Raw genomic sequence first — 18649 nt, 5'->3', positions numbered from 1 at the left:
AGAGGTGGCCATCTCTTACTCCAGTGTGCTGTGTACACAGTTTAGGTCCTTGGAGTGTTCAGTTTATGGACAGATTGTAGCACAGCAAACAATTACCTTGCCTGCTCAGTGTACTTAGCTCTGGCTTGCTGTAGAACTAAAGGGTAATTAATAATTCAGAAAGATCAAAACACAGAATTAAGATCAAAACATGGATTTTTTTTTTCCGAAATTTAATATATTTTGATGAATTTACCTTTTTTTTGTTTTGTTGTTGGTTTGGGTGTTTTAGCTAAGTAAGGTAATTTGTGAGACTGGAGACTGCAGAGAGCAAGAATTTAGGGACCAGACTGGAAACTGTATCCTCTGCAAACAATGTGGTCCTGGAATGGAACTCTCAAAGGTAAGGAAACAATGGTTTCTTGAATTTGCTTTATTTCTGATAAGTGCATTTATGTATTTGATCTGAAATGATGGATATCTGTGCTTACATGAAAATATGTACTATCTGTACTGTTTTGGCATTTGAGCCCTCTTCAATTAATGAAAATTTTCTCTCTCAAAACATACACAGTACAAGCCATAAAACTCAAAACACTTTAGAAAACTGAATTTAAGTTGATTACAAAAAAATCTTCAAAATTAAAATGCACCTCAGTTCTCTTGATGTCTATACACCTTTCACTACCACAGTAATGTGCTATCGCTTGACCTTTGACTTGTGTATCTCCAGAACAACTCTGTTCAGAAGTGTTTCACTGAGGTATCAAGTGGAGTGACTGGTCAAGGCTGCCTAGGAATCTGTAGCAAACTAGTTAATCAAACTCATAATTTAGTTTCTAGCTAAAAATATTAAAAGCTCAGAATAATGCAGACACCTCTTCAAGAACTTAGTTGTTTTCAGTTCAGAGAAAGTAGGTGCTGTGCATGAGCAGGGATAGAGAACAGTGAAGGAAAACACAGCTGAAAGGGAGGAATATGTTGGGATTCATTCACTCAGCTACTATATGTGAAAGAGGCAACAAAATGGGTTATGTGCCTTGGGAGACTGGATGTCTTGAGGGAGCAAGAGTGTCCTGCCAAAGACGTGAGGATGGTAAGGCAAAGGGTGCAGGGTGGTGTCAGGAAGGGTGAGCAGACCTACCAAGACTCATGCATGTGTAAAACCCTTTCTTCAGTGTCCAGCTCTAAACCCCCATCGTGCCCATTGCTGGAGTGTAAAGCTGTGACCCTTACATAACTGTGCAGTCAGGTCCATACCTGAGAGGTGGGGCCATAAAGAGCATGCAGAAGGGCAAACTCTGTCTTGTACTTCTACTGATAGTGTAAAAAGGATGCTGAAGGTGAAATTTAGGGTGTTTAAGGGAATTTGAAATGTTTATTTCGAAAATTTTTTAACATGAGCCATTACTAAGTTTGGTGTGTACAAACTGCAGGGGCAAAAAGAAACTTTGAGTTTATGGCTCTGTAGTTCCTATTATGTTCAGCTCTGAAAAAAAAGCACAAGTTAAGTATCGTGGCTTGTGTGAGATTTGAAGGGATTTACTGAAATTGAGTGACACCTTTTCTCTATCTCTTGACCCCCTGTGGTGATTGTTCAGTGCATTAACAGAAATACTCAGTTTCACACTTTAGTGGGAATCCCTTTGTATGTTGGGCAGCATTAGTTAAGGTTTAGTCATACAAGCAATGCTCTTAAAGCAGAGATTTAGACATGACTTACGACATGGGTGTGGTTTGGTTTGGATTTTTCAAATTGGCCTTAAATTTGAGAACTCAGATGTTCTAGGGGGTGTTTTAATTTTAAAGGCAGTTGTAAATATGTCACTTTGGAACAGTGGGCTGGTACTATGTGCATTTATATAGTCACATAATATACTTACCTAGTTGGCAAACAAAACCCAAAAGCACAAAACCTCAGACTCTCAGTAATTACACTCAATTTAATAAAGAAATGCTAAACTAAAACAACAAGATTATAGTTTGCAGTAGTACAGTATTGAAGTTAAGGGTTTGCTTCACCTGTTTTTGTTTGCAGTCTGATAGTTCTGATTCTTCTAGGACTATTTGGGTGTTTTTGAAAATAGGAATGCTTGGTTAATATCACTATGCAAGCAATTACTTCTCACAGTAATAGACTTTCAAAAATTTTTTTTTCTTCTATACTAGAAATGAAATAACAGATTTTGTTCAAACCTAAATGATTGGAATCATATTGTCCTTTATAAAAAGAGGTACAATTCTCTGTGAATCATAGTGAAGGATGTGATGCTGTGGCTGTAACTGAAATGTGGTTGAAAGTAGTCATGTAGAACTACAGCTTGAAGCAACAAATATGTAAAGTCAAAGGTCAGAACATAAAGGGAAGAGGCATTTAATGATACACTTGAAGTAATTTGCAGCCCAGGAGAAGTTTTGTTTGCTTGGTTTTTTTACATATGAGAAAGCAATGATATAATAATGCTATAGTTTAATAACAGTTTCTTAACACTAAATAATGTGTCAGTTTTCCTATTAAATATTTAGTGCTCCTGGATAAAACTAGATGTACTGCTGGATGTGTGAGCATGATTGTGTGTCTAAGTGTATAGTAAAATGCAATCGTGGTGGTGGGGTTTTTGGTTCAGTTCCCCTGAGTGTTTTAAGCAATTGACAGACAGGTTTCATTTTTATATTTGTAACAAAACACATCAGCCTATAATGCAAAAGCCCAGCTTTTCTCATCTTGTATATGGGATATTACTTTATCTTAGTTACAATCTAAATATGTAGTTTTCTTTCTTGTCATGACTGACTTCACAGAAATAACAGGGCAAAAATCCAGCTGTACAGACTGCATATATGTATGTGTGTGTGTGTCTATACATATTTTTACAACTTCAGTTAGACATACATATCTTTGTTGCTATATTCTATGAGCATTTCACATTTCTAAATGAGGGAAATGCTGTTGCCCTGTCTCAATTTATACATGAGACACTAACATAAATCACCTTGTAGACAGAGGCCATAGAGTAGAACAGAAGCTTTCTCTTCACAAGGCACCATATAGACAAGACAAAGGATGATGGGCACCAATTGTACCAGGAGAATTTTTTTTGTTTTATAGTGAGCACATTCATTCACTGAAACAATCTCCCTAGAATCCCCATCACTGGGAGCTTTTGGGATGCAGTTGGACAGGGTGCTAGATCATCTCAGATCAGCTCAGGTCCCTGACCCATGAAAGTTTGATTCAAATGTTCTTTCAAGGTTCCTTCTAACATGTCTGTTCTGTGATTCAATGGTGAGTCTTTTAATTTTGGTTGCAAACCAATGCTCTGTCTATTGGATTGACCTTCCTGTATAGGTAAGCAACTTCAGACACCATTGTTAGCATGAAATAAACAAAACTAGAAAAAACCAACCCAGCCTTCTTTCATGTAACTAATTCTGAATCTAGACCATTCTTTTCAGCTTTTGCTGTCACAGTTTAACGGGGTTCTCTTTTTCAAAAATCTTTTTAAAGTATTTTTTTTTCCTTCCAATAAGAAAGAAATAGTATCACCTTCAGCTTTTCCTTTCTGATTGCCTATATACTGTTCTAACAACAATGCTGCAATGTTACATTAGCTTAGAACTAAAATCCATTGATCACTTATGCTAATTGTATTTTTATTAAGTACTTTTAACATATTGCCATCAGAAGAAAGGAAGCTTTGTTCTTGTATCAATAGAATGGATGGGGAAGGGAGTGAAAGCTGCTTCCCATGTTTTTTTGCTTCTTTTTGTTAATTAAAAAAAAATCTGTATAGCCTTTTCTTCTCATAAATGGGTATTTGGTAATGTCTGTGAAACCTTTGAATCACTGGATTAGATTTGTTTTCAGTGTGTGTAGTCTTTGTTTCAGGTTTGGGTTTTTTGGTTGTTTGGGGTTTTTATTAGGTTTTTGGGTTTTTTTCTTTTTTTTTTGTTAAGCAGGGCTTTCTTCTGGGGTGGGAGACTGAAATGGTTGTGTTGATTCAGAAGGAAGTGTTTGCTTCACATGGCTCAGCATTATTGCATTTCTCATTCATTTAGTAGATAGCAAAGCATCACATAGTTAAGCACGAGTCATTTAATATCTTTTATTCTTTAAGTGGCTTCAGTTTGCCAGTGCCTGACTAGTCATTGGTTTGGCTTGATAGTAACAGCCTTTCATCTGATCTCATATATGTTTCTGAAGTAAATCAAGCCTTATCTATTATTGAAATTTATACAAATCACAATTAATGCAGAAAAAAGAAAATGGCATAGTTTGTGTTTCAGCCTTTTTCTTAAAGATGGTCAAGTACAGAAATGAAAGTCCTGCCAGTTCTTTCACCACCATTTTTTTAAAGTTATCAGCTGAGCCAGTGCACTGAGCACAATATATGACAAGGAAGGAATGGAAACCAAGAGGTGAGAGTGCCTGAAGCCAGCATGCCATCAAGTAAGCCATGATAAATACTGACACGGGGAGACAGCTGGTGGGACAGAGGCAGCTCGATGGTTGCTGAGGTGGGGCTGTGTATCACAGCCTGCTTCCTTCTACCAGGTATATGATGAAGAAAGAGAAGACCTGCATGCTGTCTCAGAAAAAGGAATTGTGAATTAAACAGGCAGGTACTGTCTGAAGCTTCTCCTGCATGTGACAGTCCTCACACAAGGACATCAGAGTGCTGTGCTGCGACCAACGTGTTGTCACAGTGAAGCCACCAAGAGCAGCTGCTGCCATGTTTAGCAGTCACTCTTAAATTTTCAAAGCAATAGAGCTGCTTGTGAGGAAGCCTGCCAGATCTCAGCTCAGGAGAGGCCAGCATGTGTTTCTGGAAACTGAAGCAGCTGCTTGTAGGCATGCCAAATCATCTTCACTGAGAATGAAACTCTTCTGACCCTAGCTGTGCACTTTGACACAGCACTACGTCTGATGTTTGCAGCATGCTGTTGCAGCCTGTCCTGCTCAGAGACTTCTGCTGATAGACCCAGCTCATTATTGGATTCTAGATGAGGCTGACCCACAGCCTGAGGTACTTCAGGAAGCTAAAACTGTGTGCTATTTAAAAAGGCCATGTACTCCAAGGTATTAGGAAAAGCTTCATTTCCCAGCACCAGTGTAGTGCCGCAACCTGTTATGTGACCCGACACCAATTAAGTGTCTTAATGCCTGGAAGACTTTTTCTTGAGAATACCAAGTATTCTTGTAATCATCATGGCATAAGTGGAACTGCTTTGGCTGTGTTGTCTAGGGATTTACATAGTTTGTGGATAATCAGTGGAACTAGAAACAATTCTAAAATATACTTACTTGCAGATTATGATCTTAATGATGCCTGTAAGCATTTTTTAAAATTAAATTTGAGGTTATTTTAATTGAAATAATGTTTAAAATCTAATTTACTCTTCATTTACTGTCTGTGTTGGATTCAACTTTTAGGGAAAAACCATACCACTTAACTCCAGTATCCCTTATAGTCTGCTTAAGTTATGGTTGTTCTGTCTGGATCAATGTTTGGGTAGCACATAGTGAAAGAAAACTTTAACAGTGGCCTGGTAGTTCTTGAAGAGGTGTCTGCATTATTCTGAGCTTTTAATATTTTTAGCTAGAAACTAAATTATGAGTTTGATTAACTAGTTTGCTACAGATTCCTAGGCAGCCTTGACCAGTCACTCCACTTGATACCTCAGTGAAACACTTCTGAACAGAGTTGTTCTGGAGATACACAAGTCAAAGGTCAAGCGATAGCACATTACTGTGGTAGTGAAAGGTGTATAGACATCAAGAGAACTGAGGTGCATTTTAATTTTGAAGATTTTTTTGTAATCAACTTAAATTCAGTTTTCTAAAGTGTTTTATGGCTTGTACTGTGTATCTTTTGAGAGAGAAAATTTTCATTAATTGAAAAGGGGAAAGTAGAAAGGGAGGGTGTGCTAAGTGTTCTTCACAGCAAGCTTTGCAACAGTAAAAATAAAGGCAGCATATATTTGTGCTCTTTTTTTCTGGCACAGAAATAAAAAATGCTCTTTTGAAATCTAGCTGATTGCTATTACAAATTTTATTTCTCTTTTCTGCAGTTCTGAGGTCAAATGCCACAGGAGATGAGCTCTCTTTTAAAGTTAAGAGTGGGAGGATGGAGAGGGTGAGGGGGAGTTGGGAACTATTCAGATCTCATTAGCCATATAACTTGACAGCTTTGTAAATAGAACACAGAGAAAACTGGTGTACTTCAGTTTTGCACATGCACTGATAAAAAATGAGCAGTCAATTGTTTGCATCTTTGCTGGACTGCTAAATTATAAAGTCCAAGATTTCAAAGGATTTGAATCCATCATCTAAATCATATCATTCAGTTTGGGGAATGTGGTTAATTATGAGTACAGATCTTTTTGAAGTTTACAAGATTAAATATTTATTTGCACCTGCCAGGCAGTTAACTACCTCAAATATTATGTGAACAGAAAAAGCACATAAATAAAGTTTTGGTTGTTATGAATTGGTATCTGCGGAATTCCTGGCAAGGACTTAAAAACCATCTTTGAAAGGATGGGAGACTGTAAATTCCTTGGGCAGAAGATTTCTTTATGTTGCATCCACCATTTTTATAGCTTTAAAGTAAACTATTCCATGATGCAAAGAATCACTAGGATGTGTCCATACATCCAGCTATAGAAGCAGATCTGATCTAGAAACAATTTACTCAGCTTTGGTAGTTTGGGCCAGTGAGTGAAAGCATTTATTTCTGACTTTTGTTTCCTGTTCTTTTTTTGATCCAAAGTTTCAAAGCTAGTCTGGAAAGGAAAACTTATAATTAAGTTAATTCAAGCCTGATATTTGAAAGTTTGATAGAACTTGGGAGGGACTGATTCCAAGTGATTTATCAAAAGATCCAAATGTAAATGGTTTAACTGAGTGGTATAATATATTCCATAATGCTACTGTTTTGATAAGCTAACTAGAAAGAGTAGGTATTTAGAAAGAGTGTGTTAAAGATTAATGATATTCAATGAAAAAGTTTATTTATACTTAGGGAGAGCAAAATCTAACACGTTTGTCTGGTTCCAGTCCCTGGTGGTAATCATGTAGCTTTGTATACAGTCTTACAATTACATAAATGAAATGGAGTGTAAAAATTAACACAGGAAGGTACAGCTAAAACTGACATGGCTTTGGCATTGATTCCTAGTAGAAACTTGTCAATTTGAAATAAGATTGTATGAAATGTTCTGTATCCAAAGTAAGTAGAAAAAAAGAAAATAAATATTTTTATATATTTTTTAAACTTTTTGCCTACCAGCTTTAATATGGTCCCAGTATATCACAGGAGGACCGTGCTGTACAGTACATGAAACTGTAGGATGTTTTTTGGTTTTGTTACTAACTGCAATGATTTGCCTGTCTGCTCCTTGATCTGAAAAATACTCAATAGTAATAAACTACATTTCAGCTAAAAGAAAGCAAAACAAAAACTAACAATTATTGACTAAGTTTGTGGATCTAGAGACTTAAGTTTGTGGATCTATTTTTACTGTCTTGTTGTAGTTACTTTCATAAATTGTTCATTTTCTGCATACTTGAGGGCTTGGTCTTCAGAGGAGAGAAAAGTTTATTCTTAACATAAAGGAAAATTTAAAATTCTTAGAATGTCCTGTAAAATGCATCTGAAGTTGTTTTTTGTTACTTTGTCATTTCAGGTTAGAGGCCTGTTGGCCAGCTTGATCACAAAGCTTCTCCCATAAATGCTTTCTCAGCACAAAGCCTTGGAGAATCCAAGTGTGTTGGATCTTGGAGAATCAGAGAGTGTTTCTAAAGTTTAAAAGCTTGTTTTTTGCAGCAGATTTGGTTAGGTTGGTGACTTTGGAAAAAGTTTTTCATATTCATCAAACACATGCATCATGCATGTTTATATTCATCAAACTGGTAGAAACCTCTGAAGTTGCCCTAGTTGAAGATTTCCTGCAGCTTTCCCACTGGGAAGATGCCCTATTCTTCCACTGAAAATACATAGGAGAGCAAGGTCCCAATATCGTGCCTTTCCTAATGAGTTCTTTCTGGCAATTTGTTGTGTTCCCCTTGCAGTTTTATGGTGTATCACTGATGCATCAAATCGAACTTCAAAGTACTGAGCAAAATTCATAGGATATTTGGATGATAAGAGGGAATAGCAGTTCCTAGTAACTTGATAACTCCTAAGAAGTTGATTGATAGTTCTTAAGAAGTTGATTGATAGTTCTTGGTAATCAGTTCATAGGAAATAGCAGTTCCTAGTAACTTGATAACTCCTAAGAAGTTGATTGATAGCTCTTGGTAATCAGTTCACAGGATTCAGTCCCCAAACTTACCTATGGCTTGGTGTTTATCTTTGCAGCTTGTCCATTGTATTAGGTTCCCTTTTGCAAATGAATAGAAATAAAGCCTTTAAACTGCTAAATTTGGCAGAAATAATCAACCATAACAATATTACTTGTATAGTAAAATATTGTGCCTCCCTGTGATCTGCAGATCTATTAAACTTTTCCAACAGTCTGAGAACTGTTTGAACTGTAGTGGATTGAGTTTTTGAGATTCTTAGTGGCTAAGCAACATTTTGTGCCTAGCTGATGGTCATTAACCAGCTCTGGTTTATTTGGTAACAGAAGTCCTAAGCTTTTGAAGATCAGTGCACTCTCTTTGGCAATTAACTTTGTTCACCTTAGCTATGAACCTTAATATCAAAGTGCTTCTTTGCTGTTTTTGTAACTGAGTAAGTGCCTTCATACTTCACTTGTCCCAGTTTCTTCTCTTTCACATGACTGACCTAATTAAAAAACAGACAGCTCAATAATTCTACCATAAGCTAGTAATAATGAAACTGTGGGAGTCCTTGAAGCCCTTTATCATTCAAATGCACAGTGGTTTCATGAATAAAGTGGATGGCTAAGTATTACTTATAGAAGTAAGGGAGATTATTAGCAGTGGAAGACACATTTGAACTTGCTGAAAGGCTGGCTTTTGTCTCGAGAAAGACCTACTCTCAGTAATAATTACACCAGGTCTTCATTTTATCCCAGCATTCTCTTCTTGTTCACGCATTCAGTGACTGAATAGCTTGCTATTGCTTGTTAATCCCTGCAGGAATGCGGCTTTGGATATGGGGAGGATGCACAGTGCATGACATGCAGGCCAAACAGATTCAAGGAAGACTGGGGCTTTCAGAAGTGCAAGCCTTGTCTGGATTGTGCCTTGGTTAACCGCTTTCAGAAGGCCAACTGTTCTGCCACCAGCAATGCACTATGTGGGGACTGTTTACCAGGGTAAGATCATTTCTGAAGATGAGATTTGAACGAATTCTAACCTAATTTACATTAAAATTGCTTGTTCATGTTTCCTGGATAAATGTTGGTACCCTTTGTGTATGTATGAAGGTCCTATGTTCTAATCTTGGCCTTACTGTATTATCTGAGCACGTAATTTCTGAATTGCAGTAATAATTATCTACAAAAATGGCTTGATAATTACCAACTTGGTATTGTCTGAGAGTATTGTCTGTAGAGCACCTGAGCAAAATACCTCAAACAGTGTTACTGGTGACTTAGTTTATTGTTATAAATGTTTAAACATCTGAAAACATACACTACTACCCGCTTCAAAAATTATCACGTTATTTGCTTGCATTTTCCCCCTCCTTATGTCAATGTCTAATAATTCTCATGCACACAGATTCTTAAGTCAAAAACAGTGGCTGTGGTTTATTGTCTGAAATTTCTTTCACCTTTCTTTTCTTTAAAATTCATAAAGCATGATCCTAGCTGAAAATCATAAATTAATCTGAAAGAATTGTTTGCCAAAACTGCTGTTATAAATCAAGAGCCATGCTTTGTTTGTTGTCCTGTCATCCCAAAACTCTGTTAATAATTTTCTCTGTTTGTACTCTTAAATCTTAAGATCTCTGAAAGGCTATTCTTTACATTGTTGCCAACTTCTGATATTATAAACACCTGCCATGAATTTGTAAAAAGACATTTTGGTTGCTTTTTTGAACTGGTAATTTAACTGATAGGAGTAGTGTGTGAGAACTGATTTGCAATTGTTACAGCCTTTATATTTTCAGAGTATATGCTTCAGACAAGCTTAAAAGTTCATATATTTGTTTAGTATCTACATTTCAGCTGTTTTATTTTATATATATATATATATAATTCTTTTTAATGCCAACTATCAAATACCTGAACACTGTTGAAGCTGTTTTATTTTATACATATATATATATATATATATATAAAATTCTTTTTAATACCAACTATCAAATACCCGAACACTGTTGAAGTTTCTGCCATTATTTCTTCTCAAGCTAGAGGTGAAATCTCTTCATTTAAAAGCACTTAATGCAGGTTTGGTAGCTAATCTTCACTTAAGTCACTGTAGAAGAAGGTGCAGCCCCAGGCATTATAGATGTTACTCACAACCACTTTTGATACTACTTGCAGCCACATGGTAAATTGATTTATGCTTTTATAGCATATTAATATATAAGTATTGTAGGGCTTACTTGGTTGTCATCAGGGAGAAGATTTTCTTCTTCTGTAAACAATATAAGCTGAATTTTGGAAGATGAGAAAGGATTAAAAAAGAAGCCACATTAGGAAATTAATTAAAGGTAAAGCTAAACTGGAGGACATGGGAATGCTTCTCAGTATTCCAGTCAAGAATGCCTCCTAGATAGGTGTGTTGAGTATGTTTTCAAATGAGAGCTGCTTGCACAACCTGAGTTTTCTGGCAGCAAAGCTGGAAACAGGAGGAAGGAGGGAGGGAGTCATGGCCATGGCAAGGGTAGTCACGGGACAGCTGCTCTGGATGTTCTGAGTAACAGAATTTTAAAACACACCACCACTCAAACTTTTGTTTAGATGCTGCCCAAACAAATGGAGGACACAGCTAGCCTAACCAAATAGTTTAACTGATGTTTTACCTCTCAGCAGTCTTACTGATTTCTGTTTTGCATGGATTTCCAACATGCCATTCTCTATTGTTCAGCTTCAAAATACTACAGTGAGCATTTCAGCTGAAAACAAATATTAACACATTTTGTTCAGAGTAAATGATCACAGTGACCCCTCAGTCTGGCAGCCTATGGATCTGTTTCTGTTCACATTGATAAAGTGGGAGTTTCTTGAGCAGTTGGAAAGCTGTTTGCATTAGCTGATAAAAGCTTCATACTTTAATGGCATTTGCAGTGTTAGGAATATAACATCAGTAGTGTTAGTACCTTTTATTTAATGCGCACTACCACTACAGAAAAATGTTCATGTACTCATCTTGAACAGGCCACTGCTGCTGATTCTGTCTTAGTACTAATGAATGATTGAAAAATAGACCTATTTGGTCAGAAGCTGTAGGTAAGTTCTTCAGAGGATGTCATACATAAAAGTTTGAAATACAGCATTCTAAAGTTCTGCTTTTTCTTTGGTGCTACTCTTGTTCCCTGATTGGGTATGTAGGGTTTTTCCAGTCACTGTAGTCAGTATTATCTTCAGACATTAGCTCAGTAATTAAGTTCTTGAAGGGTCTTTAAATAAAATGTCACTGATATCTGGCCTGTTAGATATTTTTAGAGGTGATAATTACCTTGTAATATATAGATCAATCGCTTCACTTTCATTTTTTAGACATGTAAGTAAGGTTGCGTAAGGTAAGTTCTTAATGTGTGTCATGTATGTTGTGATCTGTGTGGAAAATGGGATATTGATTTCTGTCTGAAATCTCCAGAACTGTTTATTTCTTCTCTGAATATAAGATTATAGTCACCAGGCATTTGGACTAACAGATCTAGATGTTTTCCTCAATTTATTTTCGATCTGTCTTGTACTATTAATTAATAGCTACTGTACTTTTATTTACTTTTATTTTCTTCTATTTCCTGATTGTTTACATTGAGACACAGATTGACAAAACTTGCAATTATAGAGATTTTGTTAAAACATCTGAATTATTTTGTGAGGAATAATAACTGGTTTTGATTAACTATTTTTTTTACATTCTTCTGTCTTCTAGATTTTACAGGAAGACTAAGCTTGGAGGCTTTCAAGACATGGAATGTGTTCCTTGTGGTGATCCTCCTCCTCCCTATGAGCCTCACTGTAAGTGCTGGTTTTCCTTTACAGTGTTTTCTCTTTTAACTTTAAAGCCTGGCAAAAAAAAAAAATATAGTCACAGTTACAAACTCTTTAAAATTCATTTTCTTGTTAGTAAATTATTTTGATCTTACATTTCAACCAGTTCAGTACCCACAAATAGCCAGTCCCTTGCGGCTAAACATTCCTGTCACACCACATGGTCAGGGAGTCTTGACTCCATTTCTGATCTTGTCTTACAATTTTTTAATTTCTGTGTTAATGCCAAAAGAAAAGCAATCTTCCTAGACCCTCTGACAACTATCAGGTAGAGTAGTATCTTTTCCTGACACCCAAAAAGGTATTTGTTGATACGTTTAAAAATAACTTTTATACTAAGGTTACAGTGAGAGAGAACAATATAGACAATAACGTTATATTCTTGTATACTGTTAGAAGGAAGTAATTAATTGGTTTCTCTATTTGCTTTTTGTCAATGTGAGAATTAGAATCTCTTCAAAAGGAGAGAATTTCTTTATTCTGTAACAGAAACCTTGTTAGCACTTCTTCCAAAACTGCTGGTGGTCTACATTGCATCATGTTTTTAATTCAATGAAAAGAGTGAACTATTCTTTTTCTGTTTATTGCTGTCTACTTTATAAAATAAAAAAAAAAGCATGTGATTCAAAATAATTATGTGGAAAATCTTGGGTTTACTTGTTTTTTTCTGTAATGGGGAAATTATGTTTTAGCAGTTTTTTCCCCTATTTCAAACCAGAACATTTGTTTATAGAAAGAATAAATTGTCAGGTTCCTAAAATACTTTGTGCTACTTTGATAAATACAGTCTCTTATAAATATAATTTCTTTTTTTTTAATTGTGTAAAATTAAAATGGAATCAAGAGTATACTATTGTTCATTAAACCCATACTTTTCAATAGTTTTATATTGTATTAACTTCAATGAAATAATTCTTCTTCAGCATTTCGTATATTGCTTAAATAGTCTTTTTTCAAATAAATCAAACTTTCTTCTTTTGTTTCCATCCTAGTTTTAGTGCCTTTTGGGTAATAAACTTCTAAAACCAGATTTTCAAACATTTTCCACTTCTATGAAAACTTTTAAGGACTGCAACACTCAAAGCCGGTAAATCAGAGAATAAGTCAAATAAGTTCCAATGTTTGCAGCAGTAACTCATGCCCATGTATAACATAAGCCTAGAAAGTAAATTCAAAAATGTTCAGCTATTTTGTAGTCTAGACAATATCTCACAGTGTTTAGAAAGAATGTTCTTCATATCAAACACTGTTGAGTTCGATGCCAAGAATGAAATGCTGATCTCAACTTACTGAAGTAAATCACTCAAATTCAATGAGTTGCAGAAGTTATTTTGAGGCAGAGTATAGACAGGCCATTTCATATCTGTATGCATTTTAATTCCTTCAACTGGGCAAATTCAGTATTATCCCCTTCATCTGTTTTTAATCTTTTTTTTAGCTGCAATAAAACAGAAACTTAGCGAAATGTAAAGTGGAACAATGTTATTCTAATGGAGGATCTCTAACTCATAAATTCATTTTACATGTTTTTTCTCTTTTCTTGTTTGTTCCCTTCTAAGAAAGTGTGCTCTTCATACATGAATTCTGTTCTGTAGCATAATCAAAGACAGGGATTAGGAAATTATTTGCCTTATCATTCGGCTTTGACTGTAATTAGGGTCTTGTGTATTTCATATTTTTCAAAGTCACAAATTATTACTTTGAAAAGCTGATGAAAGACCAGTTGCCAAGTTTTCTGAAATAAGTCAGATTGTTTAGTTTATAGTGATTTGGCTTTTGTAATTGAGCCTGAGCTTGGATCCTAAATTGAACCATTAGGAAGCTATTACTCATTTTAAATGGACAACAGGCAGCCCCATAGAAAAGAGCATTTTCTCTGGCACAAGCTGCAGTGGTAAATCCAGATTAGAGACATTTTCATTCCCTACTCTCATGGCTGGCACACCACCTTTGGCTAAATAACAGAAGTGGCAACAGCAAAGTTGTGAGAATTGGCAAGTATTTCTAGCTTTTGCAGAAGCAATAATAAAAGGTTTGAAATCATTAAAATGTTTGTTATTTGCATAGTAACCACCCATTAAAATCCTAAATAACAGAAGTCCTACATGAAGTACAGTTGCCATATGTTGCTGTGGTTTTCAGAAGGCTTTTGTTCAGAATTTGTGTGTTGATTCTTCAGGTACTAACAGCAGCTGCCTCAGTTTTGGAAAGTGTAAGTGCTTTCCTCAAGCAGCCTAGGATGCTTTTCCTACAACAGTCACTAAATGACCTGAAGTACTTTTGAGTTTTACTTAGCATCAAATAGGGGGAAATTTAGGTCCAAGTAAAAGCCATGGTTCTGTAAGGATACATAAATAATGTGTGGAACATTTTCCATGTCATGCTGAAAATGTTAGTGGTCTATTTCAATAATGGATGTCTTTTGATAGTTTAGACTGCATTACATGAAGCTAAGTGGAGACAGACCATTGAGTGTGTGGGACAAGCTCTCAATGGTCAGAGAACTGAGTTCTAATTCTCTGCCTTTCTTATCCTTCTCTCTTTCCACTGTGAAACAGAAAGTCAAATATTAGTGCAGCTAGCTCTTATGTTACAGATGAAAAGGAAAAGTTTAAATGTCCTGTTTCAATGAATTAATTGTCCTCCAAGGTGTGTGGCAATCTTTTGTTTGCTTAAGAACATTACCATAAGGGCACAAAGGCTCACAGCCCCCTACCTGGACTACAGGTTCATGTTAAAGCTCAGACATGGATCAAATTCTTTCTAGTAGCAGTTGATTATTACCCAGTCAGCTATAAATCTAAATACTTGCTTTTATCTCCTTTCTGTAGACATTTTAAAACAGATCTGGTTTAAATATTTACTCATGAAAAAATGAGTTTGTGAATTGCTGGAGGCAAAGTTGAAAGGATTCTATAATGAACAAGTAAAGAGAGTATTAGAGGCCAGGAGGATTGCTATCACCTTTGTGCAAACTTTAAAGGGGGACACAATGACTTATGTGTGTTTTTAAAATGTCAGAAAATTAAATACACAATTATATAGTTATATTTTAATTTACTTAGTTCAGGTAAATAAACTGTACAGACCAATCTTATGTATTTGGTCAGCATCTAAACATTAGAAATGAAAGCATGTTTTTAAAATTGTGATTTATGCTCACTTTGTAAACTGAAGACGTTTTTCTCACCTGAAGACATTTTTTTTCTCATCTGAATGACAGAATATGAATTCTTTCAACTGGGAATTAGAGTGGAATTAGAATTTATCATAGATGTAAATTCTGAAATAGAAAGTAATATAGACTGACCAAAAGTGTTGAAACAGTAATGCTGATACAGTTCAATGATTCTTTTTTTCTTAGTACCAATTTAGATTTGTAAGGTTCACTCCCTGTCTGCTCAGGCCACTGTTGTGTTTTGCCCACAGTTATGCTTAAACTGTTACTGAAACTGCTCAGTAAGCTAGGCTGTGACTCTATCTGTGATAGAAAAAGAATTAAAATAACTCCCTTCTAAAGGTTATTTTTAAATCTAATTAGCCCATTGACCTCAAAACACTTGTGGTGGCACAAGTTAAGGAGCGATATGGGAATGGTTCAGGTAATGAGCAGATTTTCCGAAGATACCATTGCTTCCTTGGAACAACCATTATGTTTTCAGCTGGTCTGTCTTAGCAAATAAACAAAAAAAAAACCCACCCCACCATTAGAAGTCATACTGACCTTCTTTCAGTCATAAGACGATGGCCGATTAAAATTGAAGCAAGAGAATTATTATGTCAGATATTCTTACAAGTGGTTCCTTTTGTATTGTTCAACTCAAAATGCAGAAAAGCCCCAGAGTCACAAGAATCCTTTGTTTCTGGACAGGCTTTCTACTAAGCAGAAGAGCCTGTGGCATGGAACTTTTTTGAGATGTATTACAAAAATAGTTCCTAGAACTTCCACATTAATGTTCTTCACTCTATCAATATAAAATCAGTGATGTTCCACTTTTATGCAAATTCAGTGTAGAATTTGGCTGTACAAACAGTTAATTTGGAATAAATTGAAAGAGTCAATTAGAAAGAGAAAATTAGCACCTAGACTGTTCTTCACTCTATCAATATAAAATCAGTGATGTTCCACTTCTATGCAAATTCAGTGTAGAATTTGGCTGTACAAACAGTTAATTTGGAATAAATTTAAAGAGTCAAGGAAATGAGAAAATTAGCACCTAGATACAAGAGAGTATTTTACAGCCAATCAGCCACCAAAAGAACAGACTTGTCCTTTTTTTTCCTCTGGTAACATACATGGAAATGTATGTAAAATACATTTTTATAAATGTATTTTACATTTATAGAAATACTAATTTTTTACATCATGAAAAACAGATCTTCCGGCCAAATTCATTCTTCCTTCTCCATGACTATTTCTGCTTGTCTTCATGGCATAGATCAAGGAGCATGGGAATCTGGGGGAGACAGGATGGGGGAGGGATACCATTCCGTGTGGAGCTTGGGAAACTAGTCTCTACATGTTCCAGGAAATAAACACATTCTTTGCTTCAATGAAGCAGAAATGTTTTGTTGAGTAAGTCACAGCAGTAGACATATCTGCAGTTTGATTGTAACATCATGTGCATTTGAAATAAACTGCCAGTCAGGTCTAAAATTGCTGCTTTGCCATGAACCAGGTTGATTTCAATTATAAAGAATGTCTCAAAGTAGAAAATAAACAGTTTTTTACTAAGTGTGGAATAAAAGTAGAGACTATGGCTTGTTGAGACAAAATACATAAAGAAGATCATTAAATGTGAAAACATTACATTTTCTTGAGGCATCCATATCTTACCTGCTTTAAATTTTGTTCCTTTAAGGAACTCCTATGACATTTTGACTGCCTTAACTAAGGTTGATCACAAAGTTCCCCTTACAGTTTTCTTGTGTAGATTTTTTATTAGTTACTTTCTGTAGGTTTTCAGTATTGTTTTATCTGGGAACTAAATGTAAGTGTTCTGGAGCGGAGTGTCACTCTTCAAATCTACAATCTGTGTTGTTTCACTAATGAAAAGTACTATTTAAGGGACAAAATCTGGTGTTATTTCCTTCTTCCTGGTGTTAAAAGTAGATGGTGTAGGAAAAGTAAGATTTCACATAGACGTACTTATTTACATTAACAAGATCAGGATCTGTGACTTTGTAAACTTTCATATGAGTGTAATGGGTATTGGGGGTATGTAAGGACTAAACATCAGAGCAAAGAAGCTGAAAAGGTAAAAATTGCATTCTGCAGGGTTATAACTTACATTGTTTTGTAAAGGGGGACCTGGAAGATTGCTGGCTGCATGTATATTCAGTAAAATAATTTCACTAGTGGTAAAACAGAAAAAATCCCACTGTCTCAGCTTTGCTGAAACTTTTTTTATTATTTCACTAAACATAAATACAGCTTTTTAACTTAAGAGTAACTTTTGGATGACATTCAATTCCACATTAGTTCCACTGTTTATATAGTGGATTTTTAATTTATTTGTGTCACTTTCTTCTTTTTGTTTAGAGAATTTTGTGACTTTAAAGCTGTCAGGCTCCAGATAATGTTTTTCCATCAACTGAGTTTTTCTGTAATTTTATTTGGTTGCTTTGTATAGTAAACTTTGTATTACTAATGCAAAGCAGCCTTTCAAGGAAGGTTGCTTATGTGAATGAGGCAAATGGCTTCTGAAAGTATATAGCAAGTGAAATTATTCTTAATTATTTGTTTCAACATATATATGTTCCAACATATATTCCCTTATTATTTCAGTATTTGTTCTGATTTGAGGTTACCTAACAGCATCTCTCATAGACCTCTTTGCTATTTTGAACACTGTGATAGAAAGCAGCTGGAATATTGCATAAAACTTTCACAACATTCATAAGCAGTGACAGCTAATTTATGTACAGATAATAGCATCATGAGCTTATAAATATCATTACTGTTTTACTACAGAGACATTGCCTTCCCATTATTTAAAAACTGAAATGTAGACTTTTATAAAAATGTAGTAAGTCAGTCTGATATTTTCCATATGTGACCTGATGATAGAGTAACTTATCTTCAGGAAGTCTGAAACAAATTCCATGAGGTGTTTAAGAGAGATGTGAATTGCTATTCATGTCTTAAAAAGTTTTATTACAATTTCATTTATTTCACTCATCATAAAGAGAGTTAACCTAGGAAACCTAAACGTTTTTAATTTATTGTCCTTGGTAATTGAGTTGGTTCTGACCCATTGAGGTTCATGTATAACTTAGAGTCAAACAGGTCCTTTTCTTACTGTTATGAATTTACTTTATATGTTGGGCTATTCTTCTAAAAATGTTAAAAAAAAAGAGAGGGCAGATTTTTCTTTATTTTAATAATAGAGGTATTACCACTAAAATGAGTTTAAATAGTTCTGAAGTGTTACTTAATGGAGAGGAAATTCAAATACATTGCAGTTTAATCATGTTCTAAAACTTTCCCAGCTTACTCTCATCAACTTTCCTTGCATGTACCTCT

General features: G+C 35.2%; 1 protein-coding gene across 2 annotated transcripts in view; it reads left to right on the top strand.

The window, feature by feature from the left end:
• Positions 1–18649, top strand: part of TNFRSF19 (TNF receptor superfamily member 19) — a 56433-nt gene that overhangs the window by 11704 nt on the left and 26080 nt on the right. For both annotated transcript variants that reach the window (XM_039718737.1, XM_039718738.1), the window contains 3 exons: positions 272–382; positions 9089–9267; positions 12005–12090. In XM_039718737.1, the coding sequence (XP_039574671.1) occupies positions 272–382; positions 9089–9267; positions 12005–12090 (376 nt within the window). The remainder of the gene's footprint in view (positions 1–271; positions 383–9088; positions 9268–12004; positions 12091–18649) is intronic.

The sequence above is a fragment of the Passer montanus genome, unplaced genomic scaffold (assembly GCF_014805655.1).
Source record: "Passer montanus isolate IOZ18808 unplaced genomic scaffold, ASM1480565v1 scaffold4, whole genome shotgun sequence".
Classification (NCBI taxonomy): Eukaryota; Metazoa; Chordata; class Aves; order Passeriformes; family Passeridae; genus Passer; species Passer montanus.
Note: the sequence above shows the minus strand (reverse complement) of the source record. Positions and strands in the feature narration are given on the sequence as shown.